Source organism: Tachyglossus aculeatus, chromosome 2 (assembly GCF_015852505.1).
Source record: "Tachyglossus aculeatus isolate mTacAcu1 chromosome 2, mTacAcu1.pri, whole genome shotgun sequence".
Lineage (NCBI taxonomy): Eukaryota > Metazoa > Chordata > Mammalia > Monotremata > Tachyglossidae > Tachyglossus > Tachyglossus aculeatus.
The window spans coordinates 31,047,417-31,070,789 of record NC_052067.1 but is presented as its reverse complement, the minus strand read 5'-3'; the positions used below and the strand labels follow the sequence as shown (position 1 = coordinate 31,070,789).

The 23,373-nt window shown below is 41.8% G+C and overlaps 1 protein-coding gene across 1 annotated transcript in view; it reads left to right on the top strand.

Annotated features, from left to right (window-relative positions):
- KCNH8 (potassium voltage-gated channel subfamily H member 8) overlaps window positions 1-23,373 on the top strand; it is a 268,495-nt gene that overhangs the window by 92,019 nt on the left and 153,103 nt on the right. Inside the window, exon 3 of the mRNA XM_038769533.1 lies at window positions 15,481-15,612. Coding sequence (XP_038625461.1) covers window positions 15,481-15,612 — 132 coding nt within the window. The remainder of the gene's footprint in view (window positions 1-15,480; window positions 15,613-23,373) is intronic.

Genomic DNA, 23,373 nt, shown 5'->3' with positions numbered 1-23,373 from the left:
TATGTGAATAAAGAGAAATTGTTTTAGAAATGACAAATCAAAAGAAGTGGTGATTGTAAAAGAGCCTTCCTTATGTTGGGAAAGCGTGTTAATTTATTTCCTCTGCGTTGAGGGTTGTCTCCCATTTTCTAGGTGCTATTTTCAGCTCTGAGGACACTGAAGTTCCCATTGAACCTGTGTTAGGGGCAGAAAGAGATCATTATTCTACTGACACACAGAATCATGGAGAAGAGTAAAGAAAGCTCACACAATGAATTTTAAAAATGTCTTCCATGGGAAAAAAAAAACCCTATATTTAGAATGCACTACTAAAGCAAAAAAAAAGATTTCTCCACTGCTGAGTTATTTTAAAAATCATGCAGATGGTTGTTCTTCCTTGTTATGAGAGATATCACCACACAACAGATTAAAAGAAAAAAACAATAAAGTAAAGCATGTGGTTCTTGACCAGCCTGTACCTGGATGATGGGGTTGGAAGAGGGTCTAATCATTAGGACATTGATGACCAGGACAGTTAGCCCCAATATCTACCACCCATCACTCACTGTGCTGCAACCAGTATTTGAAGACCAGAAGGTCTGATTTGTACGTTTGCAGGTCAGGGAAGAGGAGAACCACTGACCTATGGCTCCCCCAAACCTGCCTCAGGGCCAGGTTCAGGCTGCATGTTCTTGGCTTGCTGATGTCTTCCCCCGATTGCAGCCACCATTACTGGTTTAGCTTGGGAAAGCATTGTTTGGTGGGTATTTTGAGCACTGCAAAGTTATTCACTTTATTAACTGAAAATATAGGCATGCAGTAAGACACCTCTATTTCAGCACACCTATTACCCTTGAATTGGTGTTCCTCCCTTCTCTCCTTCTCCAGCCCAGCCCGCACCCTCCGCTCCTCCACCGCTAATCTCCTCACCGTACCTCGTTCTCGCCTGTCCCGCCATCGACCCCCGGCCCACGTCATCCCCCGGGCCTGGAATGCCCTCCCTCTGCCCATCCGCCAAGCTAGCTCTCTTCCTCCCTTCAAGGCCCTGCTGAGAGCTCACCTCCTCCAAGAGGCCTTCCCAGACTGAGCCCCTTCCTTCCTCTTCCCCTCATCCCCCCCTCCATCCCCCCCATCTTACCTCCTTCCCTTCCCCACAGCACCTGTATATATGTATATATGTTCGTACATATTTATTACTCTATTTATTTATTTTACTTGTACATATCTATTCTATTTATTTTATTTTGTTAGTATGTTTGGTTTTGTTCTCTGTCTCCCCCTTTTAGACTGTGAGCCCACTGCTGGGTAGGGACTGTCTCTATATGTTACCAACTTGTACTTCCCAAGCGCTTAGTACAGTGCTCTGCACACAGTAAGCGCTCAATAAATACGATTGATGATGATGATGATGATGATGATGATGATACCATCAGGTGAAGACAATCATTTCTTCTTCCAAGCATCTTCTTCTCTGAGACAGAATACTAGGCTGTATGGACCGTTGGCTTCTTCTCTCTTCCCCACCACTCCCCCATCCCAATCTGAGAGAACAATGGCTTTGTTCAACATGTTCATAAATGATCCTGAATGAGGGCACAGTGTTAGCTGAGTTTGCAGGTGACACTGAGCTATTCCAGGTGATGAAATGCTGTGTATGTGGGGAGAAATAACAACAGTTGGGCCAGATGATGCCAGATGAGCTTCAGTATGAGCTGAATATAAGGCAATATACTCAGGGAAAGGTACTCCAAAATATAATTATATGGTGATAGGCTCTGAGCTACGAGTACAACGTGAAAAGACATAGTAATAATAATTGTGGTATTTGTTAAGCACTCACTATGTGCCAAGCATTCTGCAAAGTGATGGGTAGATGCAATACAATCAAATCAGATATTGCCCCTGCCCAACAGCCTCATAGTATAAGAGGCTTTATCCTCAGTTCACAGGCGAGGCAACTGAGGCAGAGAGAAGTTAAGTGATTTGTCCGAGGTCACACAGCAGGCAAGTGGCTGTCATGATTAGAACCCAGGTCGTGACACTTCCAGGCCCATGATCTTCCCCTTAGGCCATCCTGCTTCTTGGATACATCATTGTCCGACTCTTCAAATCATTGATAAGCTATGTGGCAGCAAAGGGCCAATGACATTCTTGGTATCAGTCAAGGATCATGGGATTTCTTGTCCACCATCTCCAAAGTGAAAAATTATACCATTCCAGAGAGATTGGCAGATGATGTACCCATCACATCGCATTTTCCCACCCGTTGGAACATTGGAAAGGTTCTTACTCTCAATCAATCAATCAATTAATCAATCCATGGTATTTATTGAGCACTGACTGTGTGTGGAGTGCTGTACTAAGTGCTTCGGAAAGTGCAGTAGAGTTGGTAGACAAGATCTCTGCCCTTAAGGAGTTTTCAATCTAGTGGGGGAGATATTAAAAAAATTACAGGTAGGGGGAATCAATAGAGTATAAAGGTACATATGTAAGTGCAACCATCAGAGGTTTTTGAGGAGTCGGGAAATATGCTTAGAATGAGTTTTTTAGAAAAACGATCTGGGCAGCAGAGTGAGGTGTGGGCTGGAGAAGGAAGAGGCTGGAGTCAGGGAAGTCTGTGAGAAAAGGGATGAGATCATTGAGATAGGATATGACAAATGTTTTGACCAGCGTGGTAGCAGTTTGGATGGAGAGGGACAGAAGGCTGGTTGAAATTTTGTGAAGATAGAAACTACAGGATTTATTGACTGCCTGCATGTGAGTGATGAGTTGAAGATGCTACCCGGTTTGTGAGGCAAAGTGCATGGTGGAAAGGAGAGAGTTTTGGACTTAGTAATTTGGAAGATAAATTGTTGGAGATGTTGTCAGAACATCCAAGTAGAAATATCCTACTCTACTGGAAATATGAGACTGCAGAGAAGGAGAGAAATCAGTGCTGGAGTGGTAGATTTGCGAGTCATCCTTGTAGAAATTGTTGTGAAGTTGTGGGATGAATGACTTCTCAGAGTGGGTGCAGGTAAAGAACAGAATGAGAACATATATCTTATCAATGATTTGAAGGGTCGAGCAATGTTGTTTCCAAGAAGCAGCGTGGCCTACAGGCTGGTTACAAGGAAATCAGATTGGTCACAGTCCCTGTCCCAAATGGAGCTCACAGTCTTAATCCCCGTTTTACAGGTGAGGTCACCGAGGCACAGAGAAGTGATGTGACTTGCCCAAGGTCACACAGCAGACAAGTGGCAGAACCAGGATTAGAATTTACATGCTCTGAATCCCAAGCCTGTGCTTCTGCCACTAGCCCATACTGAAGATCACGGGCCTGGGAGACAAGAGCCTTGGGTTCTAATCATGACTTTGCCACTTGCTGTGGGACCTTGGACAAATCACTTAATTTCTCTGTGCCTCAGTTGCTTCACCTGAGGGACACCCATAGTTAGAGGGTGGGAGGCAGAAGAGAAACTAGGAAACGAGACTGAGAAGGCTTGGCCAGTGAAGTAGGAGGAGAAATGGGAAAGGACAGTCAGTGCCAGGGAAACCAAAACCTGCCAGAGCGATGAGGAGCCTGAATATTGTTCCTTCAGCCGCAGTATAGCTGCTGTTACAATGTTTAATTTATTTCTCTTGTTCTTTATCATGCTCATTGCTTATGAGCCTGCAACCAGACCCTCTCCCCTCTCTACCTTTTTAGATTGGGACATTTTGAAGAAGAACATAGTAGAACTTGAGAAGGTGTAAAGAAGGGCAACTAAGATGAGCAGGGAAGGAGAAGATTCCACATTTAGAACTACTGGGGTGAAGGTCAAACAGGACATTAAATTGCTGTTTTGTAAACAGATACTAGATTGGATGAATTATTGGTCTGATCCAATAGTGGATCTTACTGATCAGCTGATCTCTCTGAATTCTCCTGCAGGTTGCTCTAGTTACTTCTTTGCTTGCAAATTTATTTCAAAATACTGACTTGATACTAGAGATCCTATACCACTGCACAGTAACTAAGAGAGGAATTAGGCAACTTCTAATGAAAATTTTCAACCCCATATCACAAGACAATTAGTAAAAAACCTCCATAGAGCTGTCACTGTAACTCTCACCAAGCAGTTAATGGTGTCATGCGTAATAAACTCCTTTTCAGCAGCTCAAAGCTCCACCCCATTTCTTCCTTCTCCTCTCTTGCCAGGATCTAGGACCTAATCCTTTGTGGCAAGAGTTCTGTAAGCTTCCTTCCTGAGTTTGGGGAACTAGAGGAAAGTGTGTGTGCCCCATCCTATTCCCAAACAAGTAGTAATGGTATTTAGCAAGTTCTTTTTTTGTGCAGAGCATTGAACCAATCACTTGAAAAAATACACTGATGAAAATTAGTCATGGTCTCAGGCACATACACACCCTTCCCCCAACACCCAAAGGAAAATAAAGGAGAAAGGGGATAGGTAGCAGACACATAAGGAAAGATGTAACAATAAAAATACCAATGTAAAAAACAAAGACAGCAATAAATACAACAGGAGGGATAGGGCATTGAGACTAGAATAGCAGAGTTTCGGGCTTCTTGCATCTCAGAGTTCAGGAGTCATTGTGGCTGCCAGAACCTACCCAATATTCTAAAAATTGAGCAGGCCTAATTTTACTGCTTTGTTGCCCATCTTGTTGGAGAAGGAGAGAGAGAGAGAGAGAGTTTGTGTGTGTGAGTGAGAGAGAGTGAGTTTGTGTGTGAGAGAGAGAGTGCATTCCCATGAGGACGATTCTGGCAGTTTGGGGAAAGCAGATAACTGTGGTCACTGTCACTGCCTCAAGTTGTTTCCCATCAATTAATCAGTCAATGGTATTTATTGAGCACTTTCTAAGTGCAGAGCACTGTTTTGAGCACTTAGGAGAGTACTGTGAGCCCACTATTGGGTAGGGACTGTCTCTATATGTTGCCAACTTGTACTTCCCAAGCGCTTAGTACAGTGCTCTGCACACAGTAAGTGCTTAATAAATACGATTGATACAATACAAGAGAATTAACAGACACATTCCCTGCCTATAATGAGCATACAGTCTAGAGGAATGAGATTTCCCATGTAACTGAATTTTGGCTATGGAATCACTCAAGCTCTCTCCTTTCTTTCCTCACTCTGGCACCAAGGGGAGAAATGGGCAGCTCGTTCTAATGAAAAGGTCCGGGGTCTCGGAGTTGGTGGATTGTGGGCTGTATTCCCAGCTCTCCCACTGCCTGGCTGGTGGCCTTGAGGAAGTGGCTTAACCTAACTCTACAGTCGTTTCCTAATCTGTAAAATGAGAATAGTAATACCTGCCTCTCCCTTCCTCAAGTAACTGTTGTGAGGATCAAATGGGGAAAATGATGCTATATAAATTGCCCTATAAATAGAATTTAGTAATATCATTTTATAACTTGAACTGCTACCCCTGTCCTCATCTCTGTTTTGAATGGAAGAGAGTTCCACACCACTGAGACAAATTCAAGAACTCTTCAAAGGAAATTTCCAACTTCCAAGGCAAAATTTCATTCCCCGAGGAACTGACCTTTCAGCCTGTTCCGCTAGCCTGTTGCTTCTGCATTTTTCCATGTACAGCATCTGGCCATGATGCTTGAACAGCCTGCAGCACTGAAGACAGCAGCCTTGCTAATCCAGAAAACATTTACCAGCCCCCAGGGAGCCCTGTATGCAATTCAGATCTTTGGGATGGTAACGGAAAATGAGAAATCACACTCTATTAGATTTTGAAATGATTCTCACCTGCTTCTCTGATGAGGCTTCTTGAGAATAGCACATAAAATGGAACTAGTTCAGACGCATAACACCCCTTTATTGAGACTGTCTCCTTTTCACCAAAGTATATTTATGATAGCATATCACAGAAATATCTGCTTATATGTCAAAAAATGATGCAAGTTGAACAGGTTTTTATGGGAAAGATTTGAAAATGAAAACACTGGAAAGGTGTTCGTTTTTTTTTTTCAATAGTCTCCTCTCGCCACCAGTGAATAAGTGAATTCTGGATGGTATCTCATCAAAATCAAAATATAAACCTCTCTAAAACTACTGGGTAAAAATTCCTTGTAAGCTGCAACGGTCTTGCCTATATTTGGCTCAACTATGAGTTCTCAATAAAATAAGTGATTCTCAGCACCCCAAATCGTAACAGCCCAACAGCTCTCTAGAACTTAAGTACTTATTTCCATCGTTAGCATTTATGTTTGTGTTTCTATTCAACTGTTCATTTAATTATTAATTCTGATTAACTTGCAAGTATATTATGATGTCCTCCCCCATTAGATTTGAAGCTCCTTGTGGACAATTCTTGTCCTTCTGTTGAACTTACCCTAGTGCTTATTAGTGCAGTCAGATGCTCTATCATACATATCATTATTTCTACTACTGCTCTTATAGATAGCTAGCCATATAGATAAAACCATTCAAAATGCAGGGATGAAACAGGCCTCAATTTGTGCCCAAAGCTTTCATTTGAAAGCAGCCCTATTACTCTTGTCATAGGGCTATCCCAAATGGCTTTCATGGAAATCATGCAGATGTTGTTAGTACCTTCCTGAAGTGGTTTGCAAGTAGTGTCCATATGTGTGACCTGAGGAACCAGGGATTTACTGTCTCACTTGAAAATTACCAGGGAGTCAAGAAGTTGCTCCTTCTCCCCGAGGAACACCACCTGACCACAGCTGATGCCGAGCCAGCGGTTAGGACTCAGTTCGCTTTGCCTTATCTAGAGTAGATGAGCCTCAGTGGGAATCTTTAGCTGTGCCGTCTACTGAGACACTATGGCACACAAATCACCATCTGAAAGCAGAGTGCAAAAGGAGGTTAAATCGTTGTCGAAAGAGGAAAGTTAGAGTATGTCAAACAAGGGCATTGTTAATGAGGTAGAAGGCTAGTGCCAGGAGTTTGCAAAAAAAAAAAAATGTGAATCCATCAATAAGCATAGGAGATGGCATTTGGAAAGCCAAGTTATGATGTTTAGTTAAACACATTTTATTTCTGTCCAAATAGTGACAGTATCCTCTACTTCTCTCCAAAAGAATGCTCAAATAGTCACCTTGGATATCCACGATATGATTTCCACCTTGAAATGTCTAACACTGAACCAAGCCATCATTTAGCCCAGAAGAGAGTAGCAAAATCCAGCCTATGATTTCTTGATTATTCAAGAAAAAGATCATCCAGTTTGTGGATTATCCTGGATGTTTGCTTTTCCTCCTTGCTGCTCATCTTTGTCTCCTCAATGCTAATTAGCACCTCTAGCAGAGGGTGGCAGAGGAGAGGTAAGGAGGTGAAGAGCATAAAGGTCCATCCTGCTATTTATTAACTGCTGGGGTAAATTATTTGGTGGATGTGAAAGGTTGAAACTATTTGCTAAAATTGGGGGTTTTTTGTTTCATTCAGATAATTTGTTCCCTACAGTAGGACTAAGATAAGTGACTTTATGTCTTAGACCCTTCTAGAAAATGGGCAAAGCATTATTTTGCTTGTAGGAGGTAATTGAATAGCAAAACCAAACAAACAAACCAAAAAAGTCCCGGCTATATTCAAACCAGTAGAGTTTAAGAAGAGATCTCTGGCACTGGCTATAGTGATTGAAACTGCACTTTTCTTGAAGTTTGTTTAAGCAAAGCCTATAAAAATAATAATGGCATTTGTCAAGTGCTTACTGTGTGCCATGCAGTGTACTAAGCACTGGGATGGATATAAGCAAATAGGGTTATCCCATATGGGTCTCTCAGCCTCAATCCCCATTTTTCAGATGAGGTAACTGAGGCACAGGGAAGTGAAGTGACTTGCTCAAGGTCACACAGCAGACTAGTGATGGATCCGGGATTAGAACCCATGATCTCCTGGCTCCTAGACCCGCTCTATCCACTACACCATGCTGCTTCTGACATTACCCTGGAAAAATATAGACTATAAAGTATTTTGTTTCTATTCCATAAGAACATAATATTTAAATCACTTTTTTCTCCACATCCTATCCATCTCTCAGATTTTTTTTGCCACTACCTGAGAAGGTTAGCCATTCCCTAGAGTCTTCCCTTCAACAAAACAGACTCCCAGCGTCTCTGTTTCTGTTACTCTAATCTAGTTATGACTCCACTCTTCCTAGCGAATGACGCATCCTCCACTCAGTTTTTGGATCATTAGAAATATATCATTCTATTTCATGTTCTTTGACTTTTTTCTTATTCTTAACATGTGTTCCCATAAAATGATTAGAATATGTACCTGAAAATGAATAATTCTTAAAGACAGAAACCCTGCATCTTTCTCATTGGAAGGCATCGGATTCAGAAACTTCTTTTTCACTACACAGTTACAGCTACCCACAACGTGCGGGGAATCCTCATTGTCAAAGAGAAAAAGGGTGACTGAGAAATCAAGTCAATTTCTAACTTGGTACAAGAAAATTTAGGAGACACTGAAGTGTCTTTAACTCACTGTGAAGTGCCTTGATGTTTGCAGAAATGCAGCCCATGTACCACAGTGATGGCACAGTAATTGAACAAGCAGACCATGAGATCTCTAGAGATAAAACGTGACACCTTAAATGTCTCTGTAGCACAACTTATTGCCGTGGAGTAAAGCTGAGTTATTGCAGTCTGAGACTTCACCATCAATCTTGAGAAATCTTACGATCACTGTGCAGTTACTACTACTACTATTTATCCCAAAGTGGAGGATTTAAAAATAGATCAGCCTGTTTTCTCATTGCAGACCAGTTAAATGTTCATGCCAGACCGACGGTCAAGGCTTCCAAAATATGAATCTAATTGAAGGATTGATGATCAACTAAAATTTAGACATTAGCTAATGAAAATTAATGAAAATTAGCTAATGATTGCAAGGAATGATATTCTCCGGATTCTCTAAAATCCATCAGCTCCAGCCAGAACAGATGTCACTAGAGACTAGTTGTTACACTGTCCTAGGAATTAGCACCCTGCTGTTTCTTCTCTGATTATCTTATTGTGTTCATTGCCTTCTCTATCAACCAGTAGTTACTTTGACCCCCACTCCCTAGTCTCTCCCATTACATACTCTCCACTTTTTTTCCCAACTTCACACCACTTTTCACTTACTAGTGTTTATGATCCCTTCCTCCTTTCTGATGTCAGTTGGTTTTGTATTTTTGATATATGCTGTCATTTTTTTCTTTCCTCATTGCTCACCATCAACATTTGAGTATGTGCACATGCCTGCACACACGTACACATACACCCCTCCCCCCTTTACTTTCCTTTATTTTTAAAAATGATTTTACTGACAGTGAAGCCCATCTGTGCAAGCAAGGATGGCTGAAAAGACCTATGCAGGCTGGACTATTCTCCTATGTCAGATTCTTTCATTCTTATTTTATCTGAATGGCTTCTGTCTAGTAGAGAATTTTATACTCCTCATGGGAAACGATCTTTCCACAAATCTCCTAGCACTGCATCAGTGGACACATACTATCTAGATTTGGTAACTGCTTTAAGTTCTGTGTTGCCAATGAAAAACCTGTGGTTATGGAGGGTATTTATCAGGTGTAAATAGGTATACGACTTCCATTTTCTACATTTGTATTGTCAGAACATAGTGCTGTGCTCCACTTGCGAAGTTATTCATGACTTAGTGGAAAGAGCATGGGCCTGGACTCAGAGGCCCTGAGTTCTAATTCTGACTCTGCCGCTTGTCCGTTGTATAACCTTGGGCAACTCGCCACACTTCTCTATGCCTCAGTTCCCTTATCTGCAAAATGGGGATTCAATGCCTGTGCTCCTTCCTACTTAGAATGTGAGGCCCAAGTGGAACCTGATTATCTTGTATTTATCCCAGCGCTTATTACAGTGCTTGGCACCTAGTAAGCGCTTACCGCTTACCACAATGATTATTATGATTCATTTGCATGTCATCTTGTGTGCCCACTTCTGATTATATTGTATTTACCCCAGTGCTTAGCAACAGTGCTTAACACATAGTAAGTACTTAACATGTACCCTAATTACTGTTATGATTACAGCACAGTCATATGCAATCTAGCAGTTCCAGAACTACTGTCTCAACAACAACCTTCAATCATGTTCATAGTCTTTTGGACTGGAATAGTGAATTGGGAAAACTGTGACTCCAGATATTAGATCCCATTGCCTCAGCAAGCGTGATACCATAAAACAGGTTTAAAAGGACTAGAGCCACAAAACCGCCATGTTTCACCCTGGCAGTGACTGGGTGATTCTTTCAGTCTGGCTCAACCAACTGTTCTGCACATGTGTGCCCACTCCACGGGGACCATAGCCCTCACAAATTTGGCACAGTGAAGGCAAAACTAATGGGATGGCAGCTTTTTGGGTCTGCTCCAAAGCCCCCTTAGCTGTTTTAAGCGGGAATAGTAGCCATAGTTAGCCCTTCCCTTGGAGCTAAAGTGGCTCCACTTCTTGTTTTTTGCTGACAGGGTCCAGTGCCCAGCCTGGCCAGGAGATCTGAGGTGTTTTCATTACCCTCCCTGGGCAAGCTGGATAAATTCTTACTCTGGCCCTTCATGTACCACCCATCGGCAATGTTAGCTACCCTTGTGTCACAGGCTGCACACTCAGAACCCAGCCTCCATGGACGCTGGGGAAGAGGAGAACTCACCCAAAGCATGCCCTTTCTGGTGGTGTCTGGTAGGGGAAGCAGCATGGAAAGAGCACGGTCCTGGGAGTCAGAGGATTTGGGTTCTAATCCCAGCTCCACCACGTGTCTGCTGTGTGACCTTGGGCAAGTCACTTCACTTCTCTGTGCCTGTTAGCTCATCTGTCCTACTGAGAGCTCACCTCCTCCAGGAGGGCTTCCCAGACTGAGCCCCTTCCTTCCTGTCCCCCTCGTCCCCCTCTCCATTCCCCCCATCTTACCTCCTTCCCTTTCCCACAGCACCTGTATATATATGTATATATGTTTGTACATATTTATTACTCTATTTATTTATTTATTTATTTTATTTGTACATATCTATTCTATTTATTTTATTTTTTAGTATGTTTGGTTTTGTTCTCTGTCCCCCTTTTAGACTGTGAGCCCACTGTTGGGTAGGGACTGTCTCTATATGTTGCCAATTTGTGCTTCCCAAGCGCTTAGTACAGTGCTCTGCACATAGTAAGCACTCAATAAATACAATTGATGATGATGATGATGATCTGTTAAATGGGGACAAAGACTGTAAGCCCCACGTGGGACAACCTGATTACCTTGTATCTACTCCAGTGCTTGGAACAGTGCTTGGCACATCGTAAGCGCTTAAAATACCATAGTTATTAGAGAGTCAGCATGGCTTATTGGCAAGAGCATGGGCTTGGGAGTCAGAGGACGTGGGTTCTAATCCCGGTTCTCCCACGTGTTGCTGTGTCACTTTGGGCAAGTCACTTAACTTCTCTGCGCCTCAGTTACCTCATCTGTCAAATGGGGATTAAGACTGTGAGCGCCCCGTGGGACAACCTGATCAACTTGTAACCTCCCCAGCGCTTAGAACAGTGCTTTGCATGTAGTAAGCGCTTAATAAATGCCATCATTTTTATCATTATTATTATTATGTAGTGGAGGAAATGGAAGACTCTGAGGTTGAAAGTACCATTGAGATGTCAACTGCACAACAGATAGAAGGTTTCATTCATTAGGTACCTGGCCTACTGTAAGCTCATCTCTAGACTGTAAGCTCATCATGGGCAGGGAGTGTGTCTGTTGCATTGTACTCTTCCACGTACTTAGTACAGTGCTCTGCATACAGTAGGTGCTCAAAAAATACAGTTGACTGAATACAGGGAACAGAACACTGAACTAGGAAATCAGTCAGTCAGTGGCATTTACTGAGTGCTCATTGTGTTTAGACCACTGTACTAAGTGCTTGGGAGAGCACAGTACAGTGGATTTGGTAGACTAACTCTCTGCCCACAAGGAATTTACACTCTAGGAGGAAGACAGACTTTACAATAAATTACAGAGAGAGGGAGTAGAGTATAAGGATATGTTCATAAGTGTTGTGTGTCTGGGAATGGGGTGACTAGCAAAGTGCTTAGGGGTACATGCCTAAAATCATAGGTGATGCTGAGGGGATGGTGAATAGAGTGGAGAAATGAGAAGTTAGGAAAAGCCTCTTGGAATAGATATGCCTTTAGTAGGTATTTGAAAATGGGGTGAGTGGTGGTCTGCTAGATATATGGGGAGGAGGAGTTCTAGGCCCGCGAGAGGACACAGGCAGGAGATCGTCAGTGAGAAAAACAAGACCGAGGTTGTAGTGAATAGGTGGCATTAGAGGAGAAAAGTTTGTGGGCTAGGTTGCAGGAGGAAATCAGTCAGCTGAGGTAGAATGGGAAGAGCTGATCAAGTGCCTTAAAGCCAATAGTAAGGAGTTTGATGTGGAGATGAATTGGGGAACCAGTGGAGGTTTGTGAGGAGTGGAGGAATGTGGATGAAATGTTTTTTTAGAAAAATGATCTAAGCAGTAGTATGAAATTTGCTGATCAGTAGTTACAGCGGGATATAAATGCTTGGACCCACTTGGGAGACTAATAATGATATTAGAGTCTTTTGTTTAAAACAAAATAGCAGATGGCCCTCATCCTGTAAAAGGCTTTAAAGCCTGGAACCTGCCTGAATGAATTGATTACAATAAAATTGTTGTTCCACTATTTGGTCTGAAGCTGTCTTGTGATTCAGGTAATTCACGGATGATAGTCTTCTTTGGTAAACTGTATAGAAGGACTCTGACTAGAATGTTTCACGCAGTAGAGGACAAGGAGATTCTGTAGTTTCCATAGAAGGCTCACTTTCCTTTCTTCTTGAAGATGGTGGTGATCGTGGAATGTGTGAAATCTTATGGCATTTCCTCAGTGATCTTTAAGGAATAGGTCATGTTAGAAGTCTAAGCATAAGGCCCCCTTCCTGCTTGTCAGTTATGATGGTGAGGATGATGACGATGGTTCATCTTCATTCTTCAGCAGGGACCAAAAAGTGTGTATGGAGCCATGGGACTTCTTTAGTGATGAATAAAAGTCCTTAGTTTGGTAGTAGTCAGCATATCTCTGGGTCTCTTCAGCTTTTGTCACGCATGTTTCTTAGCTTGACTCTTTCCCATCACAGGCTTTTGTAGGGCCCTGTTTGTTATAATTAGAAGTAACAAAACAGAAAGTGAACCTAGTGGTTTTAAAATTTGAGACATTTCAATCAATAACATTTATTGAGCACTTACTGTGTGCAGAGCACTGTATTAAACACTTATTTTCATCCAACCAGTCTTGATATTATCTTTTGTCATACCCGCTCCCTTGATGTCTGTCCAATGGACAGTCTCCGTAAGAAGTTCCCTTTCATTTTGAATGGTGTTACTCATAACTGGCATTCCTTGTTCCTATAGTGCTGCTGTGAATATTATCTTCAAGCACGTAGCAGGCTTTGTTCTTTTTCCAAGACCTTGATATTTATCCTCCATATCTTTAAATCATACATTTTGAATTATCTATATTAATGTCTGTCTCCCCCTCTACACTTTAAGCTTGTTGTAGGGAGGGAATATGCCTGCCAACTCTGTCCTATTGGACTTGCCCAAGCACTTAGTACAGTGCTCTAACCATAGTAGGCACTCAATAAATGCCATTGATTGAATAATTGATTGGTTAATGGAATGGATCCTGCCTTTGCATGCATTGGTTGTGCCGGCCACACAGATTTGGAGCCTAAAAGATACAGTCCCTGCTCTCAAGCTAGTTTATAATTTAATGAGAACTGAAAGTGAACATAAATTGTCCAACATAGAATAAGAACCACTATGCAAATGATGAAAACAAAAGTAAGCAAATAAATGTTAATCATATGTGTCCTGACCAGAGGGTGGAGATTTCATTTCCTTTGTGTTTAACTTGTTCAAATATACATTTCTTTGACCTTGCTCAGTTTCTTCCTCCCTTTTGTCTTCCAAATCCTTGCCTGTCCTTATCAATTAAAAATTGCCTGGACTGTTTATCATTAGAGCTGCGATAATCAGTAGAAGTTAACATGTATCAGAATTTCTGTTCTAAAGCCCCTTTTAGATGAGAGGGTCTCTGCTTTAGAAACATTCATTTACTGGAAATGATTCTGTACCCTGTGAGTTGGAGCGAGAGATAAGCTCGCTCCTTGAGGGCAGGGATCATGCATGCCTACCTTATTGTACTCTCCTAAGCTCTTAGTTCAGTACTCTGCTCACAGTGAGTGCTCAATAAATACGGCTGACTTATGAAGGGCATGGAAGGTAGAAATACTCAGAAATTGGCATGGGGAAAGCTTATCTGTCCAAAAGCACTGGGGAGAATGGCCTGAGGTTTGGCCCCTGCCCTGCCACTCGTCTGCTGTGCCATCTTGAGCAAGTCATTTCACCCCTCTAGGCTTCAGGCTCCTCATCTGTAAAGTGGGTTTAATAGTCCTTCTCTCCCAACCTCACAGGGATTCTGGGAGATAAATGATGCCAAAGTCCTCTAAAAGTTAAAGGTGGTATTATTATTATCCCCAAGGATATGGTTGCCATGGTTACATACCCGCTTCTCCTGTGTGAATGGAACCGTTTCTGTTTGTGGCCAGGGACTCCCCCAAAACCTTTACCTGAATTGCTCTGGAAACAGCTGGGCCTGAGGCTCAGTCAAAAGAGTTTGGAGGAAGGATGAAACAGTTTCACTAAAGACTAATCCTGCTGACAATAAAAAGTCCAGTGCAGGAAATTGTATTACAAAGTCGAGTGCAGGAAATTGTGCCTTCATCCCAATTTGAAGGGTTTGAGATACATATGTTTGTGTATATTTTTTTTCTACCATGCAATATGTTAAAAGTAGGCCTTCCTCTCATCTCTGTGGTACTTATTAACTTGTTTTCTGATTAACGGTAGAGGAAATAATTTACAATTACTTTTATTTAATAAAGAAATAAGTTACTTTACTGTGACTCATCAATAAGGAGAAAGATACATACCGAGTGTAGGCGTGCCCGCTTTTAATCACCTACGCCCCTGCTTAACATCTTGTTTAAAGTAAAAAGTGGTCTTGTTTTCAATAAATATTGTGATCTTTGAAAGAGATTTGAAGAAAGGTTTGAGCATTGACCTCAAGTTGAATAAGCATCAGAATTAAGAGGACTCTTCAGATGTCAGGGTGTGTCAAGGAGGTGATGATACATTTAAATTGTACCAACATCAATACAGAGTTCAAAGGAAGAATGTGGTTTGAGAGAAAAAAGCAGCTTCATTAAATTATGTTGCTGCCCTCAAAGATAAATTTTCTCTTAATGCATGTCTGAGTTCTAGAGGAAGAGTTTCAGTGGAAGATGCATGTAGAAATCCAGGAGCTGAACACCTATGCCTAGCTTCTGATCCTTTTAACTGCCCTTCTCAGTGAGAAACTTGTCCTTTGGTTCAGAATTGAATGAGTCGCAGTGTCAGTGATTAGTACTTTGTTTTGATTTTCTGTGTATGTCTAGAAAAAAATAACCAGTGGAATGCACCCCTTTATCTTTACAGGGTCTTCATTTTGGTGCCTATTGGACATCGTTCCTATAAAGAATGAGAAAGGGGATGTGGTCCTATTCCTGGCTTCCTTCAAAGATATAACAGATACAAAGGTGAAGCTTACCCCTGAAGATAAAAAGGAAGGTTTGTACCATTTTCTGGAAACACTGACAGATGGGGCCATGTTTTGAGAGCATTTGTTTGGGGATGTTGAGTGCAGAATTCATCACATAGAGTGTTAATGGAAAATTTTCACAATTTTTGGAATATGATTGGAGCTGAACCCTGCTAGTTGCAATAGCATAGAAAGTAATGGGGTTGTTTTTCTAAAGTTAGAAGGAATGCTGGATACGCAAGTGCTCCACTATCTCTCTGGTAGTAATCAATTACATTACCTTCATGGAACAAACTCAGCTATGAAATAGAGATCTAATCCTCAGAGTTTTAAAATTGAGTGGGAAACAAGAATCAATCCATTACTGTGTGAAGTTTTACTTCCTGTGCATTAAAGGGAAAGGCATTGTTGTGATTTAAAAACACACACACACACACACACACACACACACACACACACACACACACACACACACACACACACACACACACACACACACACACACACACACACACACACCCCCTTCAACAATTTGGTACTTATACATTTGTGTTGCTCTAAAAATTATTTCACAAGAATCTTCCCAAATATTTGGTCTATCTAAGGCTTTTATGTCTAATATTTTTTTAACTCACTGAATGGATCATTGGTTGTCATGCAAAATAAGAAATAACCTTTAGGAAAGATGCTGCTATTGCACATTTAAAAAGAAAATAGCAAAGTCTGAGAAAAAGAAGAGAATTCTGTGGGGATTCTTCAAGTTAGGTGAATTTTGACAGGAGTTACTATTGTCATATAGCTTAAATTTTAAAATCAAATGCTTGTTTGCCTAATTCATTTTTCTAATTAAATGAGAATCCAGTGTATTTTGTATTTTCATAAATTCAAGAAAACACTTGCCAAGGCCTAGCTTGTTTTGCAACGTTTTGCAAGAATTACCGGAGTTCTCAATCTAACAATTGGAGAGTAATTGCAGATTTCAGCCTAGGCAAGATCTTCTTAAGCAATAGATAAAAATAACCAAGGAAGCAAGAAAATCTTCTGAGTAGTCGTATTTCTAACCTTCACTTCTGCATTTTAAGAATTCAGAAATAGGCCTACTTAAATCCAAGAATTTTGATTATAATAAACGCAGTCCCCTTGTGCTTTGAAACCACATGGCTTCTGTTTGGCTGGACAGAAAGGCCTAAAAGAGTGTAAATGTCTTGTCCTCCCTCTGGACACCCGACGAGTGATCTCTGTGTGCAGCAGGGCCGGGGTTGTGGAAGTGTGCGTTTGAGGTGGGGATCAGGGAGAGTGCTCACATTTCTTGCATAACTTCTCTCCTGCTCCCCATCTCCCTTCTTAATCTTGGGTCGCTGATGCCATCCCCATAAAAGCCTCATTTCTGGCTCCTATTAAAATAGGCTGTAGAATTGGTTGCATTCCTTGAGTACCTACTGTGGTTGGAGCACTGTTGGAAGAGGACAATCAAAGTAAAAGACACCATCCTCACTCGTGATAAACTTACCATCTGATGGGGGAAATGGGTTTTCATAGACTCACATACGAGCTTTGCGTTCCTAGTTTAGAGGTTCTGGATGAATAGTGAGAGGAAAAATTAGAGATGATAGGTGCAGTCTGAACCATAAGAGTGGCTATTTTAATAATAGACTGTCAAGGAGGGGAAATATCACAGTGCTCACAGGCATCCGCAGGACGAGCTCTGCTCCTAGGAGAGGAAAGAATGAAGAGAAGCAGCATGGCTTGGGAGTCAGAGGTTGTGGATTCTAATCCCGCCTCTTCCACTCATCTGCCTTGTGACCTTGGGCAAGCCACTGCACTTCTCTGTGCCTCAGTTATCTCATCTGTAAAATGGGGATTAAGACTTTGAACCCAATGTGGGACAACCTGCTTACCTTGTATCTACACCAGTGCTTACAATGGTATTTGGCACATAGTAAGCACTTAAGAAATACCATAGTTATCATTATTATTGTTATTATCATGGGTAAGTGCTAATTATTATTATCATTATTGTTATTATTATTATTATTATTGGCAAGTGCCAGGCAGGAACATTACCTGGATGGTGAAGATTTCTTGAACCAGCATGTGAGTGGGTAGATTCAGGCTCTCAAAGCTAAGAGGACATGGCAGGTAGTTCGGAAACTTCATATGATCTGATCAATCAAATTAGTGGTATTTATTGAACATTTACTTGGTACAGAGTACTGTGCTTGGGATAGAACAATACAATCAAGTTGGCAGATATTATCCCGGCCCTCGAAGATTGTATTGTTTGAATCTCAGTGATAAGCACATGGTAAGAGCCTAAAAAATGCCACAGGTATTATTACTGTCCTCAGTAGAGTGGCTGGGGCTTCCCCGTGGGAGTCACCTGAAAATGCAGAGGGGGAGGGTTCTGAGTCCAGGCACTTGGGGGAAAGAACAGGGACTGGAGGCACTTAGGGATAAAGGTTGGGATGGGAAGAAAATGGAGAGGAGCACGAGGGCAGAAAAGCTACGTAGGCAGAAGAGTAGGGTCTGGGGAATAGGGGCTGAGGACTCTGGGGAAAAGGGCAAGGGATGGGAGGAAAAGAGAGAAGCATGGAAGTACTGGAGAAGGACTAAGGAATATAGCAGTAGCAGTGGCATTGCAAAGTGTGAGAAGTCTAGTAAAATGTTCGATGAACTCGGACGTTTGCATGGGGTGGAAGATATTTCGCGAAATCCTGTCCTCTTGGAGCTGTTTCCTTCAGACCCTAGTTTTCTTTAAAAATTACATGGCGAGCCTACATATGTGAATTCTAACCTTAAAAATAGAAGAACATAGAAAAATATACAGTAGACCACAAGGAGATACACTTAAGACTTCATGGGAGGCAAAAGAAATTTAATGGAGGATGGGGTTATTCAGCCATAATGGTATTATATATGTATGCAATGATAATTTTCTGAAGGTGAACCATAGATTATTCCCCAGTTAAAGGAGACTAGCATAGACATACACATAACTTCAATCCTGTATTGTAAACGTAAAAATAACATGAAAAATAAAGTGTCATCTGACACTTTCTGAAGCAGAAGCATGACCTGCAACTTGATTTGTCCAGTCCCGGAGCTAGTCACTAGCTGTAAGGAGTTTCAGAATCAGTCTTCCAGTAGTGGGAATCCTTTTAATTGGAATTTGCAAAGTGTGGTTATGGATGCACAGTTAAAATATTTTGAGTAGTGCCAGAGCGTGTTGGGAATTTTGAAAGGAGTGAAAGTTAACCCCAAAGGTAGTATAATATGGTAACACAAAGAAGATAGAAAAATAAAGGTGTGTCAAAGAGGAAAAAATATTTTTCCATTGAAGTCAAGAGAAAACAGAGCTTCTGAATCCGAATGATGAAGAGATAACCTTTTACCGAAAGGGATTCTTTTACATAAAGAACATAAATTGGAGACGGAGGGAGCCAAGGTCATCAGATATGGAAATTGTGTAACTTTCCATGTTGTAAATAGAGATGAGAAAGGTGACCCATTTAAAGGAAACAGGAGAAAAAGGTATAGGGAGCCAGCTGGGCCATTATATCAAACCCAATGAAATATAAAAGCAGGCCCTGCCCTGTCAGTGATAGCATCGGCTGAGGTCGGACAGGAGAGAATTGAGGAAGGAAAGGAAATGAGCATGGAAAAACGTGGTGATTAAGAAGAGCAGTAAGAAGAATAGGAAAGAATCATTGTCACCCACGATTGGTGGATCGTCTGGGTCAAAAGGATGCTCAAGACAGATAACCCACCTTGAACTGAAAGTCAAACCCTGAAAATCACCTATTAGAATGACTAATAAAAAGAGTCAGTCAAATCAAACAAAACTGCTTTCTTTCTTGAGGGCTACAGACTTTTTCAGACCTCTAGGGAGTATCATTTAGTTACGCTGAACCAAATTATGAGAGTTGAAACTGTGACTCTTGCCTCTGGATGAGCGTCCCCCATCCCCACTGCCCCAGTGGAGATTTATAACCTCTTCAGACACTCACCAGCCCCACACATCCTATATTTCCTCCTTTTGCCTCTGAGGGTAGTGAGGAGGAAATCCATGAAAATCTGTGCTATTGGCCAAGCCCCCCTAACTTCAACTCCCAGATCCCTGCCTCCCATTACCCAGGCCAAATAGAGGAAGCTACTGGGAACCCATCCTTTTCTGAGTATACTCTGTGCCCAGGCATCAGACTTCAAGCCCCTAGAGAATGCTACAGTGACACTTGGAATTCAGACCCTTTGCTGACATTCCAGGATATTTGGGGGATTCCAACACAGCTTCCTCCTCCTCTGATCCCTATCCTTACCTGGGAATGCCTCAGTGAAATTGGGACCCAGTGATTACCCACATTTCATACAGGCAGTCCTCGATTTAGGATGTTTGGAATTCAAGTGAATGACACTTAAAATACTTCTAAATTTCAGTTTCCATTTTACACCTCATCGGTTTTGACTTTCCAACCATAGCCTCCACTTTGGCCCTAGTTCTGGGGGCATGGGTGGTGAGGGGGGCATTGGACCTGTAAGGAAAGAGGGAAACACTTTGAAAGATGTAATGGGGAAGGAAATTAGTTGGGGAGAAAGAACCTGGGTGGGATGGGAGGATTATCTTATCTCTAGGCAGAATCACTAGGAGGATTGACATCCATTTTACCTCCTGTGGAGTAAAACCTGCTTCCCTATCATAGATCACCTATCACAGGACCTCCCTGACTCAGTATAAACACATTAACAAAACAATACAAACACATTGTTCATATCCATATTGACTCCATAGAACTCCACTCTGATGCCCGGATCATTTCTCTATAAAACCATCTTCACCCTCCTCAAGAAACTTCAGTAGTTCCCCAACACCTCCTCACCAAACAGAAACTCCTTATGATCGACTTTAATGCTTATCAGTCTGCTCAAGCCCTCCTAGCTTACCTCACTGATTTCCTACTACTAATAATAATGATGGCATTTATTGAGCACTTACTATGTTCAAAGCACTGTTCTAAGCGCTGTCTGTTCCAGCCCATACATTTCACTCCTCTAACGCCAGCTTGCTTACTGTACCTCGATATCATCTGTTTCACCACCGACCCCTTTCCAGTGTCCTCCCCCTAGCCTGGAAGCCCTCACCCCAATACGAATCAATCGATGGTATTGATTGATGTGTGCAGAGCACTGAGCTAAGCTCTTGGGAGAGTACACTATAACAGAGTCGGTAGACATGTCCCTGCCCACAACAAGCCGGCAGTCTAGATGGGAAGACAAATGTTAATATAAATAAATAAATTACAGATGGGTACATAATATGTCAGACCACCACTTTCTCCACCTTCAAAGCCTTATCATTACTTTAATCATTAATAATTAATTAATGATTAATTGATCACTAATCATTAATTATTTTAATCATTATTTTATCATCTAAATATTTTAAGAAGCAGCGTGGCTCAGTGGAAAGAGCATGGGCTTTGGCGTCAGAGGTCATGGGTTCAAATCCCAGCTCCGCCAATTGTCAGCTGTGTGACTTTGGGCAAGTCACTTCACTTCTCTGTGCCTCAGTTCCCTCATCTGTAAAATGGGGATTAAGATTGTGAGCCCCACGTGGGACAACCTGATCGCCTTGTGTTCCCCCAGCGCTTAGAACAGTGCTTTGCACATAGTAAGCATTTAACAAATACCATCATTATTATTATTATTATTATCAAGGTCACACCGCCCCCGAGAGACCTTCCCTGACAACACCCTCTTTTCCTCAGCCTCTCTCTCTTCTGCGTCACCCTTGGAACTATCCTTTAAGCACTTGAAATTCACTCTACCCTCAGGCCTACAGCGCATCCATAATTTACTTATTTTTAATTAATATTTGTCTCCCCCTCTAGACTGTAAGTTCCTTGTGAGCAGGGAACATGTCTCCCAACTCTCTACCCGCAGCAAGCACTCAGTAATTACCATTGATTACCATTGATTGATGTAGCTATGAGGCACTCAAACAGCTCTCTCCCCAGTACTTAGCCACTCTCTTCTCCCACTATACCTAACTAGAACCCTGGATGCATGCTTCATTCCTCTCAAACCAGTCTACTCACTTGTGCCCTGCTAGGATCTTTCCTGCCATGACCTGTTGTTCACACCCTCCTTCTTCACATCAATCAATCAATCAATTGTATTTATTGAGCGCTTACTGTGTGCAGAGCACTGTACTAAGCGCTTGGGAAGTACATGTTGGCAACATATAGAGACGGTCCCTACCCAACAGTGGGCTCACAGTCTAGAAGACTGTCACATCTGACAGACCACTGTTCTCCCCAATTTCAAAGCCCTTCTGAAATCACATTTCCTCCAGGAAGCCTTGCTAATCTTTCCACCTTTTTCTGTCCCCAATATTGCCATTGCAACACTTGTGCCATCTAAGCACTAGAGTATTCAAAGAACCCTGTAGCACATATGTTCACGTCTTTGTACTTTATCACTTCCTCTTATATTCAGTTTTAGTGTCTGACTCCCCCTCCTGCTAGTTTGTAAATTATTTGAGGGCAGAAATCACATTGTTGGGTAGGGACTGTCTCTATATGTTGCCAACTTGTACTTCCCAAGCACTTAGTACAGTGCTGTGCACACAGTAAGCGCTCAGTAAATACGATTGAATGAATCAATGAATGAATCTAGTAATTCCATTGTACTTTCCCGAACACTTAGTACAGTGGTCTGTAAGTACTCAATAAATGTTTTTGATAAATTTTAGTAAAAATAGGGTGTATAACCGTAGTTCAGGAACCAATCTGGTTTATAAGATTTTTCCATGAGAAAGTTGATTTTTACTTACTTTGTTTCAATTTAAGACTGAGATTTCAGTAACCAATTATGATGTAATCCAAGGACTCTTTGTCATCATCATCATTGGTATTTATTGAGTGTTTACTGTGTGCAGAGCACTGTACTAGCAGTATTAGTGATTAGTATTAGTATTAGAGAAGCAGCGTGGCTCAGTGGAAAGAGCACGGGCTTTGGAGTCAGAGTTCATGGGTTCAAATCCCGGCTGCGCCAATTGTCAGCTGTGTGACTTTGGTCAAGTCACTTAACTTCTCTGGGCCTCAGTTACCTCATCTGTGAAATGGGGATTAAAACTGTGAGCCCCCCGTGGGACAACCTGATCACCTTGTAACCTCCCCAGTGCTTACAATAGTGCTTTGCACGTAGTAAGCGCTTAACAAATATCATCATTATTATTATTATCATTACTGCTAGCTAATACTGCTAGGTAACTGTAGTACACTTAGCACTGTTCTAGCATATAAAGTGAAGAGGTAATTTACCAAAGGAAAACCATTAAAGAAAATGTTTTGGATTAATCCCAGCGCTGCCACTTGCCTGCTTTGTGAACTTACTTCTGCAGCATGGATAGAGCACAGGCCTGAGTGTCAGAAGGTCACGAGTTCTTATTCTGACTCCGCCACTTGTCTGCTGTGTGACCCTGGGCAAGTCACTTCACTTCTCCGTGCCTCGGATACTTCATCTGTAAAATGGGAATTGAGACTGTGAGCCCCATGTGGAACAGGGACTGTGTACAAGGCGATTTGCTTCTGTGCACCCCAGAGCTTAGTACAGTTCCTGGAACATAGTAAGCACTTAACAAATACCATTATTATTATTATTATTATTATTATTATTATTATTATTATTGTTATTTTACCTGGCTCAATTTCCTCGTCTGCAAAATGGCAGATTCCTACTTGTTCTCCCTCCCTCTAGTGAGCCCCATTTTGGGCAGGGACTGTGTCCAACTT